This window comes from Erpetoichthys calabaricus, chromosome 11, assembly GCF_900747795.2.
Source record: "Erpetoichthys calabaricus chromosome 11, fErpCal1.3, whole genome shotgun sequence".
Lineage (NCBI taxonomy): Eukaryota > Metazoa > Chordata > Cladistia > Polypteriformes > Polypteridae > Erpetoichthys > Erpetoichthys calabaricus.
In genome coordinates this window covers 97199919-97227094 of record NC_041404.2, presented here as the reverse complement: position 1 = coordinate 97227094, position 27176 = coordinate 97199919, and the positions used below count along the sequence as shown (strand labels likewise).

At 39.3% G+C, this 27176-nt stretch overlaps 1 protein-coding gene across 3 annotated transcripts in view; it reads left to right on the top strand.

Annotated features, from left to right (window-relative positions):
- Positions 1-27176, top strand: part of tpk2 (thiamin pyrophosphokinase 2) — a 164681-nt gene that overhangs the window by 87113 nt on the left and 50392 nt on the right. For all 3 annotated transcript variants that reach the window (XM_028813644.2, XM_051933551.1, XM_051933550.1), the window contains 2 exons: positions 12363-12481; positions 12660-12792. In XM_028813644.2, the coding sequence (XP_028669477.1) occupies positions 12363-12481; positions 12660-12792 (252 nt within the window). The remainder of the gene's footprint in view (positions 1-12362; positions 12482-12659; positions 12793-27176) is intronic.

Here is a 27176-nt window from a genome sequence, read left to right as displayed (position 1 = left end):
AATGAACTCTCATGTTTATTTTTAAAGTAACAACATTGATTTGTGGCCATAGGTATGAAGATTTCAGAGATGCTTTAACTTCATCAGCGCGTGTTCCTCTGGGCACGACTGGTAGGGTTTGGCGGAAGTCTCCAGCCAGTAACACTGTCAAGCCTCCCATAAGTTTGTTGGTGTTTCGGATGTCTTGGAGGGTCCTGTCTAAAGCCTCAATGCCTGCTCTGTGTGCCATAGTGCATTCATCCCAGACAATAAGCTGACAATGTCGCAGCACTTCAGCCATGTTTGCTTTGCTTTGATATGTTACACATGGGGGATTCAGTATGGTTGAGGTTTAGAGGCAGCTTGAAAGCTGAATGAGCAGTTCTGCCACCCTCCAGAAGAAGCCACAGCTATGGCAATGTTACATTTTGCTCGGATTTTTGCAAGGAGAAGGTTTATTAGGAATGTCTTACCAGTTACTCCTGGAGCATCAAGGAAAACACCGTGCCAGTGGCTGACGTAACGCTGCTCAAGATTTGCTCATAAACTGACTTTTGGTCACTATTTAGCAACCGCTCATTATTTGTGACTATATTGGCTAATTGCAAGGTGTTGTAAGATGTCTCTTTCAAGTACTCAGGATTTGACGTAAGTTGTGCCAGTTCTGTTAAAGGTGAAGGCAAACCGTAATGATGAAGAGATTGACCTCCAATACCAATTACGTAGTTTTCAAGCAACTGTAGACAGTTGTTATAGATCAAATTTAACCACTGGTGGACTTCTGTTCGTATATGATCTCTTTCAGTCTGTCTCCTAATATCTTCTGCTATGCTGTCTTTATGTTTTTCCCATAGGTTTAAGGGGTTTTCCATTTGGCAGAACACCAACATGACAGCAAACAGTTCACGGATCTTTTGAGGTGAACGAGATAGAGCAACTTCATGTAGAGTCTCGTCCCAGTTGATATCGTCATGTAAGAAACCGAGTACCCTGCAGGCTGACTTATAGGTCGGATGTAGGACACCATCAACTGTTCTGAGAGATTTGAAAGATGTGGGACCTGTGATTTTGTTGAGCAGCAGTCGAAGATGGTAGCATTCAGAGTTATTTGGGTGTACAGTGTAGACCTGTCCCAGTATATTATCCTTTTTCACTCCCGAATGTCCTGGTACAGGGTTGCCCTGTTTCCTTCGACGAAACATGTTGTTTGCCCACACATAATATGATGGAATTTCATTATAATGAAGTTGTTTTGCAAAATCATCGTGTTTGCAAAGGTCAAAGAACGCTAAAAGGGTGGTTTGTGGTGGATTGTGTACTTTATCGGCAACGTTGCCTTCTGTGAAATAAATTCTTTGTCCGTTCTCAAGATGCACAGCAAGATGAACAACCGGAGGGAAACGTTCGTGAATGGGAAAACAGAAAATGCACCTGGCTGCTTCAGAGCTACTAATGTAACGACCAGCTTCGTATCGAGATACTTCATCATTTTGATTTTGTATTGTAAATACTGCCTGGTCACTTCCCTTGTTAACATACTTGCAGATGTATTTGATTGATTTTACTGAACTGTAAAATTCGACATTGATGTGAGCATTGAAGAAGCGGGACAGCACAGGACTATAAGGGACCACCCATCGATATCTACTCCTTTGATGTTAATTGTATGACCTCCATCAGCAGGTGCGCGCCGGCGGTACTGAGGGTAACCATCTTCTCCGGTCTGAGTTTCTGAGATGAACGGACGCGGGAACTTCTTAGTGCATACTCTGTTGATCATGCACGGTGAGTTGATATTATGAGGTCCACATGGGCCGTGAATCATGGTGGATTTTACTATTTTGTGTAGGGCAGGGTCAGTCTGTGGATCAGGAATTTCCGCACAGATGACTTGATCGATGAGAGCTGGTTGAATCCTATCCTTTAGCCACAATAGAATGTGTGCATGTGGAATACCTCGCTTTTGCCACTCTATGGTGTACATGTAGCAATTTGTACAGCCGAAAATGTTACTCTTCGTGAGCAAGTCTATGATTTTGCGAATCTTGAGATGAAATACACGACTGATAAGGTCGTGGCGATCGTGAGGTTTTTGACGTGGAAGGAGAATTTCAGTGATGTCAGGCCATTTAGGATTGCAAGTAAATGTGATGAATAAGTCAGGGCGGCCATAATGACGTACGTATGTCATTGCGTCTTGTGTACGCTCGTGCATATAGCGAGGTCCTCCAGTGAAGGAAGATGGTAATATCACAGCTTGACCAAGTTCTATTAAATCAGTGTCGTTTTTGTCAATAGCATCTTTTAAGTGAATGTAATTTTCAGCTCGTAGTTTTTTCTGATTTAGTCTGATATAATTTAGTCTTTCGGATTCAATTTTTGCGTACATATCAATTAAAAACTGATTTAATAAAGTTCGGAAGAAAAGGATACTATTATCATGATGTTGTCTGATCATAAGCCGGTATGAATAGAAGTTTGCTGCAGAGACGGTTTTGTTCATAGGTAACTTACTGGTAGCATGAACTTGAGGTATAGACACAGAATAGCCGTCTTCACCATAGCAGAACATGAGAGGATATTGAAGTGCATCATAGGATCTGTGGGTTTCCTTAATGTGTTGTAGTTTATTGTCTCTGGTTTTCAAGACAATATCTCTATTGTTGAATGTTTGCCCAACGATGACAACACCAACTTGATGAACTGTGGGTTTATTAAATCTGCCTTTGTGTGCATGTAATGGTTTTTTGTCTGCGTGAATGACAACTTTGAACTGTTTGTCATCATCTGAAATACTGTCCATTGTTGAGTGGAAGTCCTGGATGTAAGTGTTACAGTCATGGAGCATTTTTTGTAATTGCTTGACCAGGGGTATGTTAAGTCCAGAAAAATTAGCGCAGCGGATTTGTGCTTCCTTTTCATCGTCCCCGACGAAATAAATTTGCAAAAATTTGTGTTCCTCACTCGGCATAGGTAAAAGACTGCCAATCAAGTGATACACTTGTCCCTGAACTTTAAATGAAGGCATAAAATTTCTCTCAACGATTTGGTTAGCACCAAATGATGTCATTTGAAATGCGCTGTTGTACTTTCGAATATTGTTCAAGAAATGCTCACTTTGAGGATGTTCGCCATTTAACAGGCCCTCAAGAAGGTCAGGAAGCTTACGTAAAGGAGTGAGAGAGACTTTACCACCGTTACAGCACAAACCAGGAGACTCGCATTTCCACTTCTGAGCTTGACAATAGTTACAGTGAACATCCATGGATCCAATGTGTACTGTTTTGTCATACTCATAATGTATGTTTGGGTCGTACGCAAATCCACAATTGGCTTTTTTGAGCCAAACCTTTTCATTATTAGGATCGTATCTAGAAACAGAAGCTCTATTAACTTATGGATTCGCCTCCATGTATTTAGCGACCGCGTCCCTATGAACATGTGGATTCGCTTGCGAGTATTTAGCGACAGCATCCCTATGAACTTGTGGATTCGCTTGCGAGTATTTAGCGACAGCGTCCCTATGAACTTGTGGATTCGCTTGCGAGTATTTAGCGACAGCGTCCCTATGAACTTGTGGATTCGCTTGCGAGTATTTAGCCACAGCGTCCCTATGAACTTGTGGATGTGCTTGCGAGTATTTAGCCACAGCGTCCCTATGAACTTGTGGATGTGCTTGCGAGTATTTAGCCACAGCGTCCCTATGAACTTGTGGATGTGCTTGCGAGTATTTAGCCACAGCGTCCCTATGAACTTGTGGATGTGCTTGCGAGTATTTAGCCACAGCGTCCCTATGAACTTGTGGATGTGCTTGCGAGTATTTAGCCACAGCGTCCCTATGAACTTGTGGATGTGCTTGCGAGTATTTAGCCACAGCGTCCCTATGAACTTGTGGATGTGCTTGTGAGTATTTAGCCACAGCGTCCCTATGAACTTGTGGATGTGCTTGCGAGTATTTAGCCACAGCGTCCCTATGAACTTGTGGATGTGCTTGCGAGTATTTAGCCACAGCGTCCCTATGAACTTGTGGATGTGCTTGCGAGTATTTAGCCACAGCGTCCCTATGAACTTGTGGATGTGCTTGCGAGTATTTAGCCACAGCGTCCCTATGAACTTGTGGATATGCTTGCGAGTATTTAGCCACAGCGTCCCTATGAACTTGTGGATGTGCTTCTGAGTATTTAGCCACAGCATGTTTATTAACTTGTGGATTTTTCTGCGAGTATCTGGCGGCAGCTGCACGAAGTTGCTTCCGTCTAGCTGCATCAGAAAATCTACCACGACGTCTGATACGCCTCCTTTTTACTGTGTTCTCACAGCTTGGATTGCTGCTGTCATAATCGGCTCGAGCTGGATTTGTGTTGAACTGACATTCGGTATGTGTCAATCGATATAAGCATACAACTGGCTTCATCAATAACTTCGCATCCATCTTTTGAGAGTTGAAATATTCATAAACATCAAAGTGTCCACTACTCAAATCGTCACCTGTGAATCTAAGATGTTTAAGAGGCATTGATGGTTCTCCAAAGGTGTAAAATATTTTGCCATTTCGGTACACTTGAAAGCGACAACCAAACAATTCAGCGGCAGCCATCAACTCACATGCAGAACCATAGGTGAAGGGCTTAAGCATTTCAGTCTTATAGTGCTCCTGTGTAGTATAATTATCTCCTGTACCATCATCAGTCCACACTTTGAACCTGTCCCAGTCATTTAATACATAAGACACAATGTCCCTGCGGATATCAAAAGTGAGCCTGATATGTCCGTGCAATATGTAACACAGAGAATGGAAAAGGCAGGCGCCATCTCCGGGAATAGACACTACTTGGTAAGTGATGGTTCTTTGATTGATGGCGATCACCTCGATAGACGTTTTAATAGGGGTAGAGTTCGAAGAATAAAGGGAATGGGTACTTGATGAACAGCAGAGAAGTCACGGATTAAATAAATGAAATGGGTACGTGAACAGTAAAGTAAGTGTAAAATATCTACACAATAACTATAACAATCTTAAGAAATGAACAATAAAACAGCGGAGAACCCGTGGATTAAATGTGCCTTATAAACTGCGGAGCGTCTTATATGGGCAGCCAGTCAGGCAAAGAAAGGGATTCAAATATATAAACGAAGAAAACAACGGCAGAGAAGCCGCGGATTAAATAAAGGAAATGGGTACGTGAAGAATAAACTAAGTGTAAAATATCTACACAATAACTATAACAATCTTAACAAATGAACAATAAAACAACAGAGAACCCGTGGATGAAATATGCCTTATATGGCGTTCGTTTATAACACAGCGAAAAAGATGTGTAAAGACCACTTCACAAAAAAACTGCGGAGTGCCTTAGCTTCCTTGGCGAAGCAAGGAAAAAGGACGGCCTTATATCTCGTTCGTTTATAAAACTGTGGATAAGCTTTGAAAAGAATGCCTCCTTGGCGAAGCAAGGAAAGGAATTCACACACCGCAGCGAAGAACGGCTTTATATGGGCAGGCAGTCAATTACGTGGGAGGCGTGATTTCCGCAGCAGCCGCAGGGAGGCGTGATGATGCAAGACGCAACCTACTCACACAGCGACCGAGCTGCCCGCTATGGCCATATACAGTATACGAAAGTAGGTTCCAGTTATGACCGTTACGCGTAGAATTTCGAAATGAAACCTGCCTAACTTTTGTAAGTAAGCTGTAAGGAATGAGCCTGCCAAATTTCAGCCTTCCACCTACACGGGAAGTTGGAGAATTAGTGATGAGTGAGTGAGTGAGTGAGTGAGTGAGTGAGTGAGTGAGTGAGTGAGTGAGTGAGTGAGTGAGTGAGTGAGTGAGTGAGTCAGTCAGTCAGTGAGTGAGGGCTTTGCCTTTTATTAGTATAAATATACAGTACTACCTTCCTTCCTTTTCATTGTCCTGGCCTCTGCAGAGACTGTGTGCTTTGACAGGCAGATAAACACCTTTGTTTATCCAAAACTCTATAGATTGTTTTTCCTGGTCGACAGGTTTATTGGAATTAAAAAGGTGAAACTAAACAGAGAAAAAAGATAGAAAGTGCTCAGTAGCTTTATATTAACAACAAACACATCCTTCAAATGTATATTACAATGCCATTATATACAAATTATTAATTCCTACTAAAGGAGTTACTTCCATTTGCAAAAATATATATTAGGAAAGATATCGTTAAAATAAAATAATACATATGGACGATGCTATCACAAGCATGAAGAAAAGTATAGATGACAGTGGATTGTGACTGGTGCACTTCCATGAACATGACAGCAGCCTACTGGATTCTAGAACTAAATTCCTGATTTACCTCACATGACAGGAAGCAAGGAAAGGGAGGGAAAATACCAGCTGTATCATCTAGATGGAGCTAAACTGCAAAACATTAATAAAATGAACAATTTTAACAAGCTGTAACAGAACAATAACACATTCTTTCAATAACTATTATTTTATTTTAATTTATACATCATCGGTTTAACAGTAACATGTAAACATTGAACATACCATGTAAATATAAAGATGTAATGGGAACAATAAGCTGCTACGTCTGCGATGTGTTTCTGGTAATACATATAATTTTATAATTTTGTTTATTTCCACCATCATTATCATATTTAAATGTAGCTAAATGCACTTTTACCTATAGCAGTTTATTGCAACAAATATTATATAATACTAATGAATCTTGCAAGGAAGCGCACAGGAAATATCCGCACAGAAAAAAGCGCACAGTCATATAAGCGCACGGAAAATAACCGCACACAGTAATATGCGCTCATGAAAAAAACGCACATCGAAGAATATGCATATGGTAAAGTGCGCACGCAGAAAAAAGCACACGGCGGCGACATATAACTATTATAAATTTAAAATATACGTACACCACCTATACTGCTAGACGTTTTTTATTATAATAAAATATAAACGATTTACACACCCTACTTAACAGTATTATTGTAAATTAGGTGACTGGTTGGCTCTTGTACAATATCTCCGTTCTTCATTTTCATTAAGGAATGGCACTTTGTTGATCGATTCTCACGGCACCTCCAAGTATCTATTCCATTTGTTGTGCGAAAATGCAGATATTTAAATCCCTTGTAACCGAGACTCTGTGTGGCCTTTTTATAGGATGACCTTTACTTACTTGCCGTAATCAAAACTATAAAACCCTAATTTGCCTACCTGTGGAATAAGAAGGTATAATATAAATTCTGAAAACTATTGTAAAGAATAATAATTTCCTAGAAATGGTAATTTAGGCACAACAATGACAATAATAAAAGGATTAATGACTATTTTATTTTATGCAAAAATTAAAACATACAAGCTTATAAATACGTTTAGTGAACAATTATATAATTTAGTTTACTGCGATGTATAATATAAAATTTTTCTCTTCTTTGCATATATGCCTTTGCCATTTGCACATTTTTCCATGTGCGCATTTATCCACGTGTGGTTTTTCCTGTGTGCGCATTTTTCCGTGTGCGGTTATTTCCCGTGCACTTTTTCTGTGCGGATATTTCCTGTGCGCTTTTTTCCGGTCACCAATACTAACACCTTCTTATATTTTTAGGTGACTATAACTCTTTTTACTTTGCAAGTAATTTAGGTAATGCACATGTAATCATGAAAAAAATTCCACCACTGTTTTTGACCTCCCTAAGTGCGAAAATGTCATTTTAATATAAAGTTTGGTTATAAATAGAGATAAAAGATTGTCTATCGATTTTACCAATTAGTTATGATGAGAAACAAAGAAAGTTTGTTTTTTTTATTACACAGAATGAAGGTTATTCCATGTGACAGATTTCTAAGACTCTGAAGATTTCATATAGAGGTGTCTATTACTGTCTTGAGAGTACAAGGCAAACTGGAACTAACCAGAACAGAAAAAGAACCAAGTACATAAGAGAGTAAGGACATCAGGGTCTGTAGTTTGAGAAAAAAAAATGCCTTCCAGGTCCTTGGTTGTCTTCTTCACTAAACATACACCAAATATTAGTGTCACGTGCAACACAACTCCAGGATGCTGAGCATAATACACTTTTCCAGTCATCCAGTATGTGTCATTTTGGCCATTTTAACCATTTCTTTTTATTTTCCAGTTCAGCATATGGCCTTTACTTTGAAGCTCTGAGTTTAAATCCAGCATCCAAGAATTGTCCTTTTTCTGTTGATGACGACACTGGTATTTAAAGAAAAGGTCAACTGAGTACCAACGTCTAAATCTAAGCCTGGAGTGATAGATACCTAGTTCATCTGGCTCTCTTTCCCAGGCTAAGGGATGAGAGATGTGGAACCAATGGTGACCTTAGAGACTTTTAAAGTTCACCCTGCAGTTCCAGCTCTCGAGTCCTAAGACCTGGGGCCTCATGCATAACGCCGTGCGTAGAATTCGCACTATAACATGATGTAAGCACAAAAGCCGAAATGTGCTTACGCACAGAAAAATCCAGATGCAGGAATCTGTGTGTGCGCCAACTTCCGCGTCCTTCCGCTACATGAATCCCGCTCAGCGTGGAAATAAATGCATGTGCACGCGCCTGCTGTCCTGCCCCAACTCCTGCCAGAATTACGCCTCTTTGAATATGCAAATCAATATAAATAGCCCTTAAGCCCAGCATTCTGTGAAAAGGCAATGGCAAAAGTACGAGGAAAAATAGAAGAATTTCAGCGAATACCAAATGGAGGCCAAAAAAAAAACGTACTATTTGTTGGTTTAAACAGTTATATAAGCAACAAAAGGAAGTTGATCGAGTGACATAGCGTGTCGGAGAAACTCGAAAGCTCAAGTTCACAAAGTCGCACAGTGCCCGAAATTAAAAAAGTTGTCACATATCAAAGTCGGCGTGAAAAGGCGACTCGTAGCCCAACGTCTGAGTGTCATATGAAAGCTTATTAGGGTACAGTGTGAAAAAAGCATGAAATGTAAACTTTAATCTCGAAGTTTCCACTTTAATCACATAGTTTATTTTGTCATTAAAGTAGAACATCATAAACTTCATCTTAAAATCGTTTAATTTACTAGTTTCAAATCCCATCGTAACAAAAGTAGCACGTTAAATGCTTTGTTTTGTATTTGATCTTATATGTGCTCTATGTGCCTGAATCACTACGTGCTCTTCCTCCGACAGGACACAGAATCCATTACGTTCGTAATATTACAGCTCTCTGAGTAATTAAAATACTGAGAAGTATAAGTGATATCATTTTTGTGATGATATGAGTTAAAGCATGTTATTAAACATGGGAACACGGTGGCGCAGTGATTGTTCATGTCTTACAGCAAGATGCTTGCTGCACCATGCGCGTCCTTCAATGAAATGCTTTATTACAGAAGTACTGTCTTTTACAAATGTACTAACCCCCAATTCCTGTTCTTACTTTTCTTTCTCCAAATACCCAATTGCCACACAATCAGCCCTGTAATAGACGTTAAGCCATCTGTAAGCTTAGAATGCCGATTCTTCAAAACTCTTAAGGAACATCGAAATATCTTCGTAATGTTTAATTATTCTATCCATCTATCCTTCCAGTGTCACGCCAGCCACAGCATGAAAACGGCGCAAGGCAGGAACAATCCGTGATCGAAGCTCAAGCTCACTAGCGCCGCGGCACCGTGTAGTTAAAGTTAAAGTTTTATATGTATAATATAATCAACATATTTTGCTGCATTTCATCTTAAAAATTATATCTTCATCATATATAAATACGCACTTTATATAGTGGCTCAAGTTGTGCAATATTATAACTGTATCATAAGTACAATTACCTCACGGTAACTTACAAGTACAAACAGTTCTACAAGGAGCACTTGAGCCGCCGTCGTGGATGTGGATCTAAGAAAGGGTAACCACACAGGAACAGTAGCACTGCTTTGACGCTGGGTGCCGCCAGTCTGCAAAACCTATCGGAGAACTTGCGTACGACAGGGTATGAGGTACTGTGGAAAAGTGCGTGGCTTTACGCCAAGTGTAGGTTTTATACATCGCGATTTGAACGTGGAAACGTTCTTATGCAACATTTCTGTGCGTACGCACAGTTTATACATGAGGCCCCTGGTGTTGTGACTTTAACAAGTTTGGTTACCTCGTATACCATGTATTTAACATCCCTAACTAACCAAACTCAGCCCTTAAATGAAACCCCTAAAGTGACACACTTAATCGACCCCCCCGAACCTATGAGACCATAAACATGTAAGAAACTAGACCAAATTAATATAAAAATGTTTAGTGTATTTAATAAAGTATAAATGTAAAATGTATTTAGTTTAATAGACTAAATGTAAAGTAGAAGTAAGAGAAAAATATTCTTACAGAAATTTAGCAGTCATAATGCAGATTCAGTCTTTCCGCTCTATCTTCAAAGTGATCTATTATATATATTTTGGAAAGTTTACAAACCACTGCACAAAATTTGGATCCTCCTTTTTGTTACTTCACTTTTAGACTTTTCCTTCCCAGATGGTTTAACAGGAACTATTTATTTTTAAAGCTACCCATATATTATTAAAATATTCATTTATTCGCATTGTTAATATTTAATTACTTCTAATTACATGTATCTCAAGATACACACTTATTTTTACAATACTTCATAATATCGGAGTAATCAAACATTTCAGTTTTTCTGTATTCCCACACAGTAAACTGAAAAAAATGCTTAGTTCAAGTTTTTCAAGCAATTTACCACAAAAAAGTTTAAGATTGCTCATGTAAGGTCTTCAAAACCACCAAGGTTCAAAAGTTGAGATTACTGTGCAGAAAGTGACCAGAATTTTGCTATTGTCATTCTTGTATTCAGCCCTGTGCATTCTGCAAGTGCTCTAAAGTTTCAACCACATTTTAACAAGCCAGTTTCTTTAAATTAATATCTTAACGTCTTTGGTCCATATCTGACCCAAACCAATTAACATGCAAACATGACTAACTAAAGATAAACTAAGAGGATTCACCATTAGGACACTGAATTAACTGCTGCTGAAAAAGGGGCTTTGTAACCATAGTGTATGAGTGTTAAATTAAAAAGCACTCATTTGAGGCAGCAGTAGCCAGTATACACATTAGTAATGCCTTGGCTATGTTTTTAAATCAGTTTATTGGTGTCATGATAAAAAGGTATAAATTTCTATAAAAACATGAACATTTTTGGATGACTGATAATGTGTAATTGTACAAATTCTCAGAAAACATACTTGTAATGGATGCACTGTATCGAAGTATACCATTTTTATTTAAAACATGCATGAAAAGAAAAAAAATGTTGCAGGTTACAGAGGAGAAAAAAAAACTAATAACTGAGGAGGCATGCAAGTAGGCTTTTAAGCTTAATTAGCTTGTTAGAGTCTCTATTCAGTAACAGACCTTACATAAAATAATTATTGACTGAAGATTCAAATAGCATTGAAATGAAAATCACAAAAATAATCCATTCAAAAAACACAGTGTCATAGTTGGGGTTGTGTTAATATTGCTGATTCCAAAAGAAAGGTGGATAAAATAAAAAAAAAAACAAAAAAGGTTTCTAAGCAGTATATAAATAGCACAGTATGTGTATTTGATGCCATTTGTACAAAAACGATGTTGCTTTATACCTTATAATGCGCACAACTCTGGTTTTACTTAGGTTTTTTTTTTTGTTTTTTTTTAATAAACCTGTTTCAAATTTTTCTACAAGCTCCTCTACTGGTTGTACATAGAACACACAAAACACTTATTATGTATATTAATATTTGTTATTTATCAATAGTACATTGCAAAAGTATTCAGCATACTTACAAGTTTTCAGTTATTGCTAAATAAAATTGATACTTGCGTGTTATGTTCCAAACTGTATCTGTTGTCTTCATTGATATTCAGGGGTAAATTTTAAAAAGTCAAATTAGTTATTTGTTCAAAAATTGAAATATGCTACTTGCATGAGTAGCATGTCCTAAAAAAATATCTTTTAGTTTAGCCAACTTCTGCTGCAATAACAATGTTATTTCATGAAGTCATGTATTGGAGTTATTTTTAACAACATTCACACTTGTTAAAAAAATATATATATATTTTTTATCTTTTTCCACCAATCTGTACCAGCTCATTTCCATAACAGTATTTGTTAGCCACTATTTTAAATTTGGTTTTGAGTAGAATTTGTTATGTACAGTATGCCCTGAGGTATACGTAGGGGAAAAATATGACGTTTTCAAAGTTTCAGAGTCACCCCACTACATCGGGGAAAGTCATGTGGTGGAAACCACTGATTATTATTATTATTATACCGCTCTTGACAGTGGCACTAGTTTAACTATGTAACCACTCCCTGTTTCTTGAAGTTTATGTATCATTAATTGTATTTTTATGTGGTGTGCTTTTTCCAGGCAGCAGGTGGAATTCCTGCACAAAGCGGAATAAAAGAAACACTAATCAGAGAATGTGCAGAGGAGGCTTCCATCCCAATGGCAACAGCAGCAACAGCTGTTCCTGTCAGTGCCGTTAGGTGACTTAAAAATATGAACACTATTGTTAAAACATGAAATGACAATTTTTAGTTAAAAGCCTGTTTACTTTCTATTTCATGTTTATCTATTTAATAATTACACATGCACACTATGTATCTGTTTCTGTGTTTTCTTCACATACTGCTTATAACCACAGTTGTTACTCTATCTTCCCAGCTACACACATGAAAATGAACTAGGAATTTTTCCAGAATGCCAATTTGTGTTTGATCTGGAGGTTCCAAAAGAGTTTGAACCCACCAATGCAGATGGAGAGATGCAAAAATTTTACTTGTGGCCAATTAATAAGGTGAGGTTTTCTTTAGTCATTTTCTATAACATACATATACTGTATATCATTTTAGAATTGCATTTTCTTTAATGTGTTACACCAGGTGATTGTGCATTATATGCATTATGTGTAAAGTCAGATTAGGTACTAGTGTCTAGTGAATAACCAGCATTCGCCATTATTCTTTTTCGCCAAATATTTTCCTAGACATTCGTCATACCAGGCAGCTTAGGCGAACGTTGTTTTCAGAGTGCTCCATGATGCTTTGCAACGAACTTTCACTCGTTATAGGGTGCAGAACTATACATACCTGGGAGTGCAGCAGGATGATAAATTGGACTGGACTGCCAATACTGATGCTCTGTGCAAAAAAGAACAGAGCCGACTATACTTCCTTAGAAGGCTGGCGTCTTTCAACATCTGCAATAAGATGCTGCAGATGTTCTATCAGTCGGTTGTGGCGTGCGCCCCTTTCTATGCAGTGGAGTGCTGGGGAGGCAGCATAAAGAAAAAGGACGCCTCATGCCTGGACAAACTGGTGAGGAAGGCAGGCTCTATTGTAGGCACAGAGCTGGACAGTTTGACATCCGTGGTAGAGTGATGGGCACTGAGCAGGCTCCTGTCAATCATGGAGAATCCACTGCATCCACTAAACAGTGTCATCTCCAGACAGAGGAGCAGCTTCAGCGATAGACTGCTGTCACTGTCCTGCTCCACTGACAGACTGAGGAGATTGTTCCTCCCCCACACTATGCGACTCTTCAATTCCACTCCGTTGGGGGGAGTTAACATTAACATTATACAGAGTTATTGTCTGTTATATCTGAATTTTTATCACTCTTTAATATTGTTTTTTATCACTATTGCTTGTACTGTTACATACATAGCAGTAAGTTGTCTCTCATCAGTACACAAGATATGCTGACGAGGGGTGCCTTCCTGCTGTGATAGCGTGTACAGTGCACTTGGTTACAGTCGATCAACAATAGTGTAGCTGCGTTTTCCCAAAGTTTCCAAAGTTCAGCAGCCCTAACTCAAAAAAATGGGATTCAACAAAAGCCTGACGCACAGAAATGATTCCACAGACAAATATCTTCGTTTTTAAAAGTTTAGTTAAGTTTAAAGTAAAACAGTTCACACACAAAAAAGGAAAATTAAAATAGCAAAAAAAAAGAAAAAATTATAATAAGAAAAATTTAGTTCTAAGCTTAATTTTGTTATATCTTTAAATCGTTACTAATCACTTATAATTTCTGAACCATTTCGAAACGGTCAGAAAACTGTATGCTTGTCCCATTTCTAACTTGAAAATGGGTCTTTCAAGTCCCTGTTTACTGGGACCTGTTCTAAACACAACTAAAGAAGGCTGGCTTCCTTCAACATCTGCAATAAGATGCTGCAGATGTTCTATCAAACAGTTGTGGCGAGCGCCCTCTTCTACGCAGTGGTGTGCTGGGGAGGCAGCATTAAGAGGAAAGACGCCTCACGCCTGGACAAACTGGTGAGGAAGACAGGCTCTATTGTTGGCATGGAGCTGGACAGTTTAACATCTGTGGCAGAGCGAAGGGCGCTCAGCAGGCTTCTATCAATTATGGAGAATCCACTGCATCCATTAAATAATGTCATCTCCAGACAGAAGAGCAGCTTCAGCGACAGACTGCTGTCACTGTCCTGCTCCACAGACAGATTGAGGAGATCGTTCCTCCCCCAAACTATGCGACTCTTTAATTCCACCAGGGGGGGTAAACGTTAATATTTAACATTATACATAGTTATTGTCTGTTTTTTTCACCTGTATTATTATCATTCTTTAATTTAATATTATTTATTGTATCAGTATGCTGCTGCTGAAGAATGTGAATTTCCCATTGGGATTAATAAAGTATCTATCTATCTATCTATCTATCTATCTATCTAAACCTAATATCACACTTTCTCAGTTAGAGCAAGAAGATTCTACCTCTTACTAACTTATAGGGGGAAAAAGACTTTACCATTGTCTATGACTATAGAAGAAATTATATTCTATTCAAATAAAGCAAACATTAATATGAGTTTAACTCAAAACTTTAACTTTCTAAAATTGGCTCTTACAAATAGCATTTATTAAAATAATGTACCTGTTCTGACTTACATACAAATTCAACTTAAGAACAAACCTACGGTACCTATCTCGTACGTATCCCGGGACTGCTTGTAGTATAATGCAAAGTTGCCTGACTGACTCATTCGCTCGCTCATCAGCAAAAACACTATTTCCTGTTTAGCTAAAACAGCTGAAAATTGGCAGGATTCTACATTTAGAGCAGTAGACATCTGCTGAGAAAGGACATTTTAATATATCAATATTTAGGGGTGACCCACTCCCACACACACTATAGAAAAACTAAATATTCCAAAGTTTCAAAAGTGCTTGACTGATTTGATTGAAATTTGGTAATGTTGTAGAAAAAGAAAATTAGCTGACCTGTTTTATTTGTTGATATTTCTTAATATTATGTTAAGGTATTTAATCTGTGCTGTGCTGACAGGGGGCTTTATGCAAATGAAGGTTGGAGTAGAACCAATTGATGGGCCAAGTCAACAGCAGCACTGACCTAACGAATAGGGTGTACAGACAAGTCAAAAAGGCATGTTGTCCTCGACAGAAGAAAAGAGACATTATCACGTTTGGCATGCACAGTAAATTGTCAGGGTTTGAAGTTCTAGGTCCAAAGCCTTAATCGCTACATCACATTGCCTGCCAACAATATTATACCTTAGTAAAACACCTGTAAACAGTCTATACAAAAAAGTACTTACTTACATAGTACTTCTGATATATAACTAACACCCTTTGCCTTGTGAAATACTGGGCAAAGCCAAGTAACATGGCTTGCTGAAAATATATAGGGTGTACTGCATGCATTTAGATAGATAGATAGATAGATAGATAGATAGATAGATAGATAGATAGATAGATAGATAGATAGATAGATAGATAGATACTTTATTAATCCCAATGGGAAATTCACATATTAAACAGTAACGGCACACTGCACAATAACGTGCAATGAATACACTTGACTTGAGCATTCCTAGTTTTCATCCTCTTTCTTTCTCGGTACGTTTACCATTTGTTTGTACAGTGGTTGATGCAGCCCGCTTCTTCTCTTCTTTCATCGCATCTTTTCGCATTAAAACTGTTTAAGTCACTGTTTGTGTTGCAATTACTTAGTACATTTTCTTTAATTTTTTACTTAAGCTGGCACTTAACTCTTCAATCTGCCTCAAGAATGATTTGAGATATGAAGAGGTAGGGATGAGAATGGCACCCGTACGCATGCGACGCAAGGCAGCCCTGCTGGCCACTGCCGAGAATTGATTTTACAATAAAATAAATAGTTCAAACGGTTTGCGAGCTACAGGTGATTTAAAATCCTGGACAGACAAGCAGACAGCCACGGTAGCGTATTATATAAGAAGATACTAGTTGGCTCATGTGACATTATGCAGTGTTCTTGCATGACACTTCCATCATAAAAATCCTTGTTTGTGAAAGAAGAAGTCTGCAAATTGGCGAGGGTAGGAATTGGCTTTTTTTTTTGTTTGGCTAGATAGACAGTCACGACGTGCATTTGCATCTCTTTCTCCCTTAAAACAAATGTAATTCATTTACTGAATTCCTTGCGGTGACAAACAATATCAGCATCTCACCTCATCTTATCCTCACTTCCTGTCTTGACAATTAAATTGTGTTGTATTGGACTCAGACCTGTGAACAATTCAAAAACGAATTACCCATTTGCAGCCAAGGCACAGTATACGGGTGGTTGCCCCAAACCTTTTTTAATGTCTTTTTTCAATTATTGTGACGGTGGCATAGTCAGCAGGATGCAAGAAACCCATAAGAAACAGACAGGACCTGAAAAATAACCAAGTGGGAGAGTACCAGGGCCGAGTTTCCAAGTGGGGTGTTCATCCTGTGGTCCAGAAAGACCCGGTGCAGGTTCCTCTCCCAATATACATAACTGAGCTATCAAAGAAACAAGGGGAGTGTAAGGGAGAGACACACCGGAGTGGGCTGGTACCTATGGGGGATAGTGAAGGGGGCTGTTTATGCTCTCTCAGAGGAGGAGGGTCAAGACCCTAGCTAAATGTGGGGCATCCTCAAATCAGCAGGTGGAAAAAATAAAAAATTCGATATTCGACCCAGAGTGGCCGACCCAGGAGCAAGCTTTTGCTCTCTGGAGGAAGGTGGCACTATGGCTAAGGCCATTTGAATGTACCACTATCCAGATAGTTCAGCAGATAGCCTGCTTCCTATTAATTAACAACCTTCCCGAACATTTCACCCTGCCGGTTTGGGGAGAATTTCAAAACATGGATGAGCTCACTGAATTATCTAGGATGGCCTCGCAATATGGGAGAGCTGAACAGTCCTTTAGCAGACAACATTACGTCCCACAAAATCTGCCTCTTCCTTACAAGCTGGAGCTTGTTCTGAAGTCACCAGACCCATGGGCGTGCAACTTACTCTGGAATGAGGAGGAATACAGGTGGAGGGAGAAGGGAGGGTTATGTGCACTTACAAACCCCCTGACAACATGACATATGGGAGTAGTGATTGTAAATGGATTTAAAGTTGAAGCATTCTTTGATTCCATCAGCAACATTTCCATTGTTGATTGCTGATATGTACTACTGCAACAGTGGGTGAAAGTAAAGACCAGCATAACTTGTATACACGGAGAAATCCGACATTATAAAACTGCCCTATGTTTCATCAGCCATGGAGGATTGCCAAAAAAATTCCCCATAGTGGTCTTTCCACATCCACCTTTTCCGTTGATACTGGAGTGAGAATGGTCAAACAATAACTGCGGTTTAGTACTGACTACTCTGAAACATAATTTTGGTCTAGTTATAGACTGGAATGACCCATCTCAAGCTGTCTCCATGCCATGTAATCAGCTGGCGAAGTGCAATACGGAAGACCAAAAAGGGGTTGGGGAGGTTCTTGGACCGTCACAGGCAGAAATATCATCGCCCAGGTCCTTGACGAACCTGGAAGAAACCCTGCCCCTTAAGGTCAGACCGGCCCTCTCTCTAAGATACATTTTCAATTTAGAAAAACACTGGTTTCTTTCAAAAGGGAGCAGTGGAATGATGAGTCCCTGAAATTTGCTAAAAATGCGGTCATACTAGTCAATGGCCAACGCACTCATCAGCCCATGCCACAGGGTCCTCTGTTTGTGATAGAAAATGACCAATTATAGCGGAGCATGAGGGAGGTGCGGAAGCTGTTGTTAATCCCACGAACCTACTGGTGGCACGCCTGTGAGTTGGTGCACGCCCAACTCCTAAGAGGCCATTTGGGCACTGAAAAAATCTATAGAGCGTTTTAAGCTCCGATTTTATTGGCTGGAATTAGTGAGGATGTTCGACATTTTTGTAACTCTTGTCCAGAGTGTCAATTGCGGCAAATTCCTAGGAGGGAACTAGCTCCTCTCATTCCCCTTCCCTTGATTGATGTCCCCTTTGAAAGAATTGGGGTCGATTTATAGTAGGACCCCTAGAGCCCTCAGCCTGATGACATAAATATATATTAGTTCTTGTGGACTATGCTACCCGATATCCATAGGCTGTTCCTTTGCCCTTAGCCATGTCTAAGGCTATCGCACGGGAATTGGTAGGGGTCTTTGCGCGATTCAGCATCCCTAAGGAACTCCTTACAGACCAAGGGACACCTTTTACCTCGGAGTTGGCCAAGTTACTTAAAATACACTGCAGTCTTTAAGTGCTTTATCATCCTCAAACCGACGGTCTTCTCGAGATGTTTAATCAGACTCTCGAGCAAATGCTTGCTGGGACGGGAGGAACTGGGATCAGCCCCTCCCCCTCTTTCTTTTTGCCTATCAGGAAGTGCCACAACCCTCTACTGGGTTCTCGTCTTTTGAATTATTATATGGATGACAAACCCGGGGCATATTGAATATTTTAAAAGAAGGATGGGAAGGAGAGGTTCTACCCTCTACAAATATATTGGAATATATTGTGCATTTAAACGATAGATTTGGAAAAATTCAGACAATATTAAAAAGTCACATGGAAGTAAGCAGCACAGGCCCACTATTATGACCATGGTACGACTCTCCTAGAGTTCCATCCAGGGGATCGTGTCATGGTTTTAGTTTCTATCTCCCGATCTAAATTGCTAGGCCCCTATGAAGTTAAGTAGAGGAAAGGACTCGTCGATTATTTGGTGAAACAACCCAATTGTTGGCCAAGCAAGCGGGTATATCGTGTAAACTTGCTGAAGCAGTGGAAGCAAAGGGATCCCAATTCCTCCTCCGCTCAGCCCTGCTTATTCTTTACTCAGAAAAATATCCTTAACTTTGGTGCTGAATTAATTTCTAGATAGAGACGGGAGCTTGAAGCAGCTATCCTGTCTGTCCCAGAGGTGGTGAGCAAACAACCAGGAAGGACCTCTCTGATTGCACACGACATTGTGACAGAGCCTGGGGTTATAGTTCGAGAGCAACCCTATTGTCTTCCTGAGGCGTTGAAAGCACAGGTGGATCTTGAAATCAAGCGCACGCTGGAACTAGAAGTTATAGAGGAAGTCATAGTCCCTGGTCCAGTCTGATAGTTATGGTTAGTAAGCCTGATGGAGGTTGGAGGTTTTGCAATGACATCCATCGACTTAATCAAATCTCCCAATTCAATGCTTATCCAATTCCTCAAGTGGACAACCTCCTTGAGAGGCTTGGACAGGCAATTTATTTGACCACGCTTGACATGACGAAAGGGTGCTGGCAGGTTCCTTTAATGGACTCCGCTAAGGTTAAGACCATGTTTAGCACCCCTAGTGGACACTGGCAGTATTGTGTCCCTCCATTTGGGTTATATGGGGCTCCTGCTTCCATCATCTGGTGGATAAAGTGCACCTACCTCATAGCGCGTATAGTGCTGTCTACTTGGATGACGTCATCATTTATTCCAGCACATAGAAGGAACACATACAGTAGGTCCGTGTGGTATTGCGGACGCTGGGTGGACCCGGGCTTCAGATCAATCCAAAAAAACATTGGATCGTTTAACTAACGATGAAGTATCTACCTTATTGCTGCATGTCGGCACTAATGATATTTATTTACAGCAATCTGAGGTATTAAAGAAGAACTTCATCTCTGTATGCACCAAAGCTAAAAGAAAATGTTGGAATTTAGTTGTATCTGGCCCCTTACCAAGATTATATATATAGGGAGAGGATGTGATTTATAGCAGATTGCACTCCCTTCACTGCTGGCTAGAAACCTGGTGTGCAAATAAAAGCATAGCCTTTGTGAACAATTGGGATGATTTTTGGGAAAGGCCTGGATTTTTTCAAAAGAGATGGTCTTCATCCTGACTGGAGGGGATCTTATGTATTATTCCAAAATATGGCAGCAAAACTGCCTGGCTGATTGATTAGAGCAACGTCCACCATCTTAAATCACAGGCTATTGTTTATCCCAACTGTTAGTTTCCAGAAGCTGTTACCCATAATCCCTGTTGTGGAGCATCCAGTAGATTTAGTCAGGATGCAGACCTTAAATTACTTGAGAGCCAAAAAATAAGGTGTATAATTAGACCAGGAGATAAAACCAGACCCTCCACCGGGGCATCTGTAATAGAAATTTACTTCAAATTAAAACAAAAAAATATCAGCAGTTCAGAAAGAAGCATGCAACTTTAAATGCTGCTTGTTGAACATTCACTCTCTTGGAAGTAAAGCTATTTTGGTAAATTATATTAAGTACAAAATGTGATCTGTGTCTTGTCACTGCAACCTGGCTTAGTAAATCTGACACTGTTCCCCTAACTGAGGCTTCACCAGATAGATACATTCCTTTATAAGTCTAGAGATTTTGGTCGAAGAGGAGGCCTTGGAAAAAGTCATTGTAACAATTAAAAATTTAGGCGACTTCACATCCTTTGAGGCATTCATTTTAAATATTAAAACATATTCCAACACAATTATAGTGCTAGTCTACAGGCCACCAGAGCCATATTCATTGTTCATGACTGAATTTAGCAATCTGTTATCTGATTTGGCAATAAATTTATGATCACGTAGTATTGATGGGGGATTTTAATGTACACATTGATGTGGAAGCTGACACTTTTAGCAAATATTTTACTTACCATATATACTCACATCTAAGTTGGGTCTTGAAACCTGAAAAATTGATCATAAAATCAAACCCGACTTATACGCCCATTCAAAAATGCGACACTTAAATTTGGTTTTTTTTTCTTTACATCTTCTTGCCTACTTCAATCTCACATCAGTTTCTCAGACGCATCGAATTTTGTTGCAGCAGCGCAGTTACCAATTTCTTTTGCTACTTCAACGACGTTTAATTTAAAACCAGCTTCATATTTTCTTCTGATTGAACGCTCCATCGTAGATAAGGGATGCTCTTATGATAAATGTGTATGAGGGTGTGAGATACAAAAAACACAAACGCATGCAAACGTTGCTTTGGAATAGTTCGGGTATTAACGTGTGGCCACGTAGGCACAAGAAAGAAAGAGAGAGAGAGAGAAAGGTTAGGAGCACACGCTGGTACAGCACATTGCCACATCCACATAGAAAAAAAAGGCTGTGTGCTCGGTGGTTACTCTCTCAGGTGGGCGTTAGCATATCATAATATCTTGGACCAATAGTATGAGTTTTCCGCATTCGACTTATATGACCAACATTATAAAATACCAGAAATTACACGGTAAAATCAAGTCCCGACTTATCTTATGAGTATGTACGGTATTTGTTAAATTCAGTAAGATTTTGTCAGATTGTCAAAAGTCCAACTCCTAATCATAACCACATATTAGATTTAATTATAGGTTACTGTTTTGTCTTGGTAGAGTAATATATTACTCTACTTTCCCCTTTTGTATTATTAATATGTAGCTTTTGTCAGAATGCCTCAAATCTCACAGACATTCCACTGTTTATAAAGTGTTGTACCATATAACTTCTCCCCACTATCCCTTCTACATCTATAACCTCAGGCAATTAGGTGTAGTAAAAGACAAGCAGGAGTTAAGTTACAATTTAAACAATGTATTATTGATAATATTCATAAATAATAGCAATTTGCAAGGTACATTTGAATATTGGCAACCATACAACCTGATAAATGGTGATGTGTAGTTTCAGGTGGCACACAGACTTGTTAGTTACTTAAAATGTCTCTAGTTAAGGCATCATTTGTGGTCAGCTTTTTTCAGAACAGGCCGAATGCCTGTCTCAATATGGCTGCCATGCTGTGCTCTTCATTGTGTTGTCCTTTTCAGTTCATGGTGTGAGATGGTCTTTCATCAGTTTAGTGAGAGGGTGAGGTAAAGCAAGCAAATTTATAGGTTTTCTGTCCAACCCCTAGAGCTAATAGGGCGTTGTGGTACTTAAAGGCTTTTGATACAAGCCAGTTTCAAGCAGCCATACCCCCAGGCTGCTAGATGGAGCCCTCCCTGTAGCATGGGAGTGCCCTGAGGACCAGCAGGGAATCATGAACAATGGAATTTTTATTCCCGACCCTGCTGGACACCGTTGGGCCCACCAGAGGACGCTGCAGGGAGGCTCAAAGACTTATATGTGCCCTATAACCCGGAAGTGCGTCTTAATAACCACGACAGGGGAAACGACGTACTTCCAGGGTGAAGAAGAAGAGTTTTTATATGACCCGGGGGTGTTCCAAGTCACATGGACAGAAGGGTGAAACACTTCTGGGTCATGGACTATAAAGGACTGTGGGAAACCCCAGACGAGTGAACTGAGCTGGGAGGAAGGGTGGCAACACGTCTGGGAGAGGAGGAATTGTGATTGGTTATTGATTATTGATTTATATGAATAGTATGGAGTGGAGGGTGCTTTGTGTACTTAATTATTATAAAACTAAAGAGTCTTGGACTTTTACCTGGTGTTTGGCATGGTACCTGAGGGTTCAAGGTTCAAGGGAGCACAAGTGCCCTCTACTGTTACAATATATATGTATATATGTGTATATATATATATATATATATATATATATATATATATATATATATATATATATATATATGTGTATATATATATATATATATATATATATATATAATACATACATACATACATACATATATATCTATACTAATAAAAGGCAAAGCCCTCACTGACTGACTCACTGACTGACTGACTCACTCATCACTAATTCTCCAACTTCCCGTGTAGGTAGAAGGCTGAAATTTGGCAGGCTCATTCCTTACAGCTTACTTACAAAAGTTAGGCAGGTTTCATTTCGAAATTCTACGCGTAATGGTCATAACTGGAACCTGTTTTTTGTCCATATACTCTAATGGAGGAGGCGGAGTCACGCATCGCGTCATCACGCCTCCTACGTAATCACGTGAACTAAAAACAAGGAAGAGATTTACAGCACGAGTCAAACGCGGGAACGAAGGTAAATGACGTTAATTTTTGAGTGTCTTTTAATACTGTGTAAGCATACATATTAACACATGTGCAATTAAACGTGTGCATTTACGGGGTGATTTCTCAGGCTTAAAAGCTCGCCTTTTATCAAACGCGGGAACAAAGGTACATGACGTTGTTGAGTGTCTTTTAATACTGTGTAAGCATACATATTAACACATGTGCAATTAAACGTGTGCATTTACGGGGTGATTTCTCAGGCTTAAAAGCTTGCCTTTTATTAAAAAGGTAAATGCTAACTGTTTTCATTGTGAAGGGCACAAACTACGTTAGATTTCAGCCGTTAAACGCGCAAAAATGTCGGTACACCAGATAAATAAGCGCAACATATTATCAGTTGTATTGTATGCTTACAATACATATAGAAATGTGTTAATCGTTAACTAATAGTATGGGATGGTGTTTTTCGACTCGCGCCTTGATTTAAACGATTCCATGTCTTGGTGGGTTTGCATAGCTTATTGTCAATATCTTTACACCTGTTTTAAAAAGTTATTGACTGAAACGGGCTTTCACGAAAAAAGTTAGGGCTTTGCTACAGGATACACCCTCCACAAGTTAAGGAAGTAAAAATAAAAGGTATATATTTCTGTTTTATTTAAACCTTTTAAGTTCGTGTAAGCATACATATTAACACATGTGCAATTAAACGTGTGCATTTACGGGGTGATTTCTCAGGCTTAAAAGCTCGCCTTTTATTAAAAAGATAAATGCAAACTGTTTTCATACTGAAGGGCACAAACCACGTTGGATTTCAGCCGTTAAACAAGCAAAAATGTCGGTACACCAGATAAATAAGCGCAACATATTATCAGTTGTATTGTATGCTTACAATACATATAGAAATGTGTTAATCGTTAACTAATATTATGGGATGGTGTTTTTCGACTCACGCCTTGATTTAAACGATTGCATGTCTTGCTGGGTTTGCGTAGCTTATTGTCAATATCTTTACAGCTCTTTTTCAGACTTAATTTAAAAAGGTTTTCTTTTCTTCTTAATAAAATTTAAAAGCAGTACTTCGCCGGTGCGAAGCGCTCACTTCACTCCCTTACGGGAATCGAACCTCGGACGTCAGCGCTAGAGGCGAAGCCCATAAAATTGCGCCACGCCGTGTGGTTCGTTTATTTGACAGCATGTAGATCAGGGTAATTACATTCACGGCATTCGTAGTCTGATTCACAATCTGATTGTATGGGTGGTTACCTACCAGGTAACGCTTATGGTTAGCCAGCAAGTCAGCTCGAAGTGATCACTCGAGTAAAGGCAGCTTCACAAAAAAACAGATCCTTAACAAATTGTTATTGGTATATTTTCTCTCAATTTAAAAAGGTTTTCTTTTCTTCTTAATAAAAATTTAAAAGCAGTACTTCGCCGGTGCGAAGCGCGGAGATTTGGGCGACTGACGCATACAGACATATTCATGAGTGCAGGTACTTCGAAAAGAAAGCACCGTGTAAACCTAAAGTTTAAATTAAGTTCATAGACCTACAAAAGGTTGCCATTGATTTCAGGCAAGATTGCTTTTCTCCTGTACAACTATACGTTGCATTCTCAAGAGTGTGCTTGCACGGCTTGGTCATATTACAACCGGAGTGCTGAACTGACAACGTGGTATACAAACAGAACTATAACAATCGTAAAAAAAGAAGAAAAAAAAAAGCGAAGAACCCTTGCATTTAATAAAAAGGCTCCTTCCTTGGCGATCGTTTATAAAACAGCAGAAAAGCTGTGTTAAGCTGCTTCACAAAAAAACAGATCCTCAACAAAAAAACAGATCCTCAAGTGCGTGTGTGTACTGTATAATATTAACAAAAAGAGCAGCTTACTACTGAAAACGGCAAATATAGGAGTGAGTGGGGATCGAACCAGGACTCTTGATCACACTTGGTTTGCGTCTGTACTTGCACTGTTACTTAGAGAGCCAGATCGGGGAAGGGGTGATGTTAGAGCGGGTGAGCGTATTCAGTGCTGCAGAAACAACGCGCATGTTGATTTTTTTTTTCTTTCAGTACATGTGCCTTCCCTGTTTGTTTGTATATCTCTGCCTGTCTGTCTCTGTATTACGCAGTGCTCTGTCTGTCTGTGTGTTATGGATCTTGAAAACAATAAGTTATAAGGACAGTTGTTCATGTTAATTGCAGTCTCAATTGTTAAAAAGATATTTTAAAAGGAGCATCCCACATGAAAATATAACGATCTCATTAACTGACAGTGCATACCAATTTACAAATTTTATGTCCGTTTGAGGTTAAAAAGAAAAAAAAAAAGTAACATTTTATCCCCAGCGGGGAATTAAACTCATGTTTGTGAGGCAGAGAAAAGCTACTCGGTTTGAGAGGCAAATCTTAGCGCGCTACGCCACGGAAGCTGTTATATGGTGTGTGAAGCTTTTGTGGAAGTGTTTATTTGATCTTAGGAACTCGGGCTTTACACATTCTATAGTTTATGCCTACATTTTGTAACATTTATTACTAAAATATGAAAAAGTTTCTGTTTTAGCAATGTGTTTACACAGATTACTGTAGAAACGGAACACGCATGAAATGCATGTATTCCAAGTGGAGATCTATTATTTCTATTCTAAAACTCCAGCAGTTCAGTCACTCCCAGGTAATCAAACAAGGCATGAGCTGGGAAAACTTAGTGAACGTTCTGCGATGGTGGGGGATGGAATAGCCGGCTGCTCGCTGCTCCTCTTAATCGGCACATTTAGAAGACAAAAGAGAGGTGAGAACGGTTTTAAGGTGGGCCGGATCTACTAGTTTTTTCGTAGACTCTGGTAATTCTAGTGTTAAGGAAGTAAAAATAAAGGTGTATATTTCTGTTTTATTTAAACCTTTTAAGTTCGTATGCATAGCCCCATTTGGCTGTTTTAGTTTTTTTTTTTTTTCTTTCTTCAGTAATATTTAATCTCCTTAAAAAAAAAAGAACATATGCATTTTACTTTTTTGTATCTCTTTAGTAATATTTTAGTGTAAAAGGATAACCAGTATTTAAACCTTTTATGTTACTTTATAAATTTATTTTACACAATGTTGAAAAATTAATAAGAAAGCTACATATTTTGGCAGCTGCTGCTTTAATTTTCAATGAAATGAAAAAAGCTCTCCAAGAGAAAACCTCAATGAAGAAGAAACAGTTTGCACTATCTAAAAAGGAGAAACCCTCATTTATAAAGGTTTGCTGCAGATGACTTAACTGAAAATAAATGAATAGTTCCTATGTGTATAATACATATCTATTTTACTTATGCCTTTATTCCAGCAACTTGCAACATCTGAGGTACAATTTGTTACATTACTTTTGTTTTTTGCAGCACAGGCAGGTGAAGTGACTTCCTCAGGGTCACACAGTGGTGTCAGTACCAGGATTTGAACTGACAAGCTCCGGGTTTGCTGAAATATTACTGAAGAAAGAAAAAAAACGAAAACAGGCAAATAGGGCTATGCATACAAATGTCCATTCATCCATTATCCAACCCGCTATATCCTAAATACAGGAGCCAATCCCTGCCAACACAGGGCACAAGGCAGGAAACAAACCCTGGGCAAGGTAGCAGCCCACCGCAGGGCGCACACACCCACACACACCCACACACCACGGACAATTTAGAATCGCCAATGCACCTAACCTGCGTGTCTTTGGACTGTGGGAGGAAACTGGAGTACCCGGAGGAAACCCAGACAGACACTGGGAGAACATTCAAACTCCACGCAGGGAAGCGAACCCAGGTCTCCTAACTGGCACCTTTCACTGGGCCACCATGCCGCCCGCATACAAACTTAAAAGGTTTAACACTAGAATTACCAGAGCCTACGAAAAAACTCGTAGTTCCGGCCCACCTTAAATCGCTACTTAAATCCGTTCACACCTCTCCGCCAGCATCCTTTGTCCTCTA